Source organism: Myotis brandtii, unplaced genomic scaffold, assembly GCF_000412655.1.
Source record: "Myotis brandtii unplaced genomic scaffold, ASM41265v1 scaffold825, whole genome shotgun sequence".
Taxonomy (NCBI): domain Eukaryota; kingdom Metazoa; phylum Chordata; class Mammalia; order Chiroptera; family Vespertilionidae; genus Myotis; species Myotis brandtii.
In genome coordinates, this window is record NW_005371349.1 from 1,434,618 (window position 1) to 1,436,319 (window position 1,702).

Sequence of the window (1,702 nt, forward strand, 5' to 3'; positions counted from 1 at the left end):
AGTTCCGGGCCCATTCGAGGTGGGTGGCATTGGGGGCCAGGACCAAGGGGCTCTTCGGGACTCCAGCCCCTGCTGGGGCGGGGCCTGGGGCTGCACAGAAGTCCTGCCAGGAGAGAGCAGTGTGAGAGGGCAGCGGGCCACGGTGGCCACGGCAGCCACGGGAGCCACGGGCTGACACGTGGGTGCTGGCAAACCCATCATCATGCTCGCATCACCATCGGGGCTTGCTAATGCCGTGGCCTTCCGGGCGTCATTTCATTTACCCCTCGCAGCAGCCCCACCAGGTGGGCACTGATCTGTCTCCAGGGAGGGTGGGAGGGAGGCCCCGGAGGTCAGGGAACCCACCCGGGGCCTCAGGCCTGGCCTCTGACAGTCATACTGACCCCACCCCTCGGCCCCCCAGCCCCACCGGCTGTGCTGGAAGGAAGGAGACAGATGGACGGCCTGGGGAAGGACAGGGAGTTAAATGGACACAGCACCTGGACGGGCGGCCTCCTCTGGTCGGACGGGGTGTGTGGGGGAGAGAGCAGAGGCCCCCTACCTGGTGCTGGATGTAGGCGTGGATTCGCTCCAGCATCCCCTCACAGGTGTACTCGTAGGGCAGGTAAGGGTCTACCTGTGGGAGAGACAGGCAGACAGGGGGGCAGGAGACCTGGTGCCAAGGGCCGGCCATGCTCAGCACTGGGAGCGGAGACCTGGGCCCTCTGCTCGGATTCCCTGCTCCTCGGTGCACCCCCCGGGCTCCCCGGGGCTCAGGACCTAGGAGACCCAGGCCAGGACCTCCCTCCAGCCTCACTGAGCTTCCCCCTTCCAGTCATGTCAACGCTCCGCCCTGATGCCTCTTCCCAAGGCCAACCCAGCCCATCCACCCTCCCCTCAGGCGACACCGCCTCCAGGAAGCCACCCGAGCTCCACCCCACCTGGGACAGGCCCAGGCCCCCTGTCCTTCGTGACCCCCAGGCTCCCCCGGCGCCTGGGTCCTCGTTTCTTTTCTTTTCTTTCTTTTTTGGTTTGTTACTCCTCACCCACGGATGTTTTTCCATTGATTTTTAGAGAAGAGATTCCCCCCCACATGCTCTGCCTGCTCCCGGCAAACCCGTGCCACGTGGTGACGCGAAGGCCCCTGCCAGCCGAGTCCCACCTGCCGGGACCTCCCGCCAGAGGCGGCAACAGCCTGGGAGGCTCACCCCATGGGGTGTCATTTCCTGCCGGGAATATCGGCTGCGACAGTGAGAGGGGAGGCAGCAGGAGGCAGGTGCCCGCACGACCTCCCGTCCCCTCACCTTGAACGGCCTCATCTGGACGGACAGGTGCCAACGGGCAAACCCACTGAGGCCGAGAGGTGACTGAGGGGGCCCCCGGAGCTGGGGGCCAGCCAGGCTGGGGCCTCAGGTCTCCCTCACCTGTGCCCCTCACCCTCACACACGCAGGTGAGGGGGGCTCCGCGGTCACCCCGCCGACCCCGGCCTGGGAGTCGGAATTCACCAGGAGGGCATCGCTTCCCAATGACAGTGAAGGCCGGCCCGCACTGGCGGTGCTGATGGGCCTGAGGCTCACCTGGGTCCTCATGATGGCCTTGAGGGCGGCCTCGACCTCCTCCGAGTTGTTGTAGTCCACGGTCCACACGTGGGGCCTGCCGATGAAGCTCTCGGCGTACGGGTGCTGCGAGAACACCTGGCGGGCAGGGGCAGGCGGGCGTGCG

General features: G+C 66.7%; 1 protein-coding gene across 1 annotated transcript in view; it reads right to left on the reverse strand.

Annotated features, from left to right (window-relative positions):
* Positions 1-1,702, reverse strand: part of MGAT5B (mannosyl (alpha-1,6-)-glycoprotein beta-1,6-N-acetyl-glucosaminyltransferase, isozyme B) — a 55,683-nt gene that overhangs the window by 23,880 nt on the left and 30,101 nt on the right. The window contains exons 15-17 of the mRNA XM_014531734.1: positions 1,558-1,674; positions 542-616; positions 1-103 (exon numbers count right to left, since the gene is read on the reverse strand). Coding sequence (XP_014387220.1) covers positions 1-103; positions 542-616; positions 1,558-1,674 — 295 coding nt within the window. The remainder of the gene's footprint in view (positions 104-541; positions 617-1,557; positions 1,675-1,702) is intronic.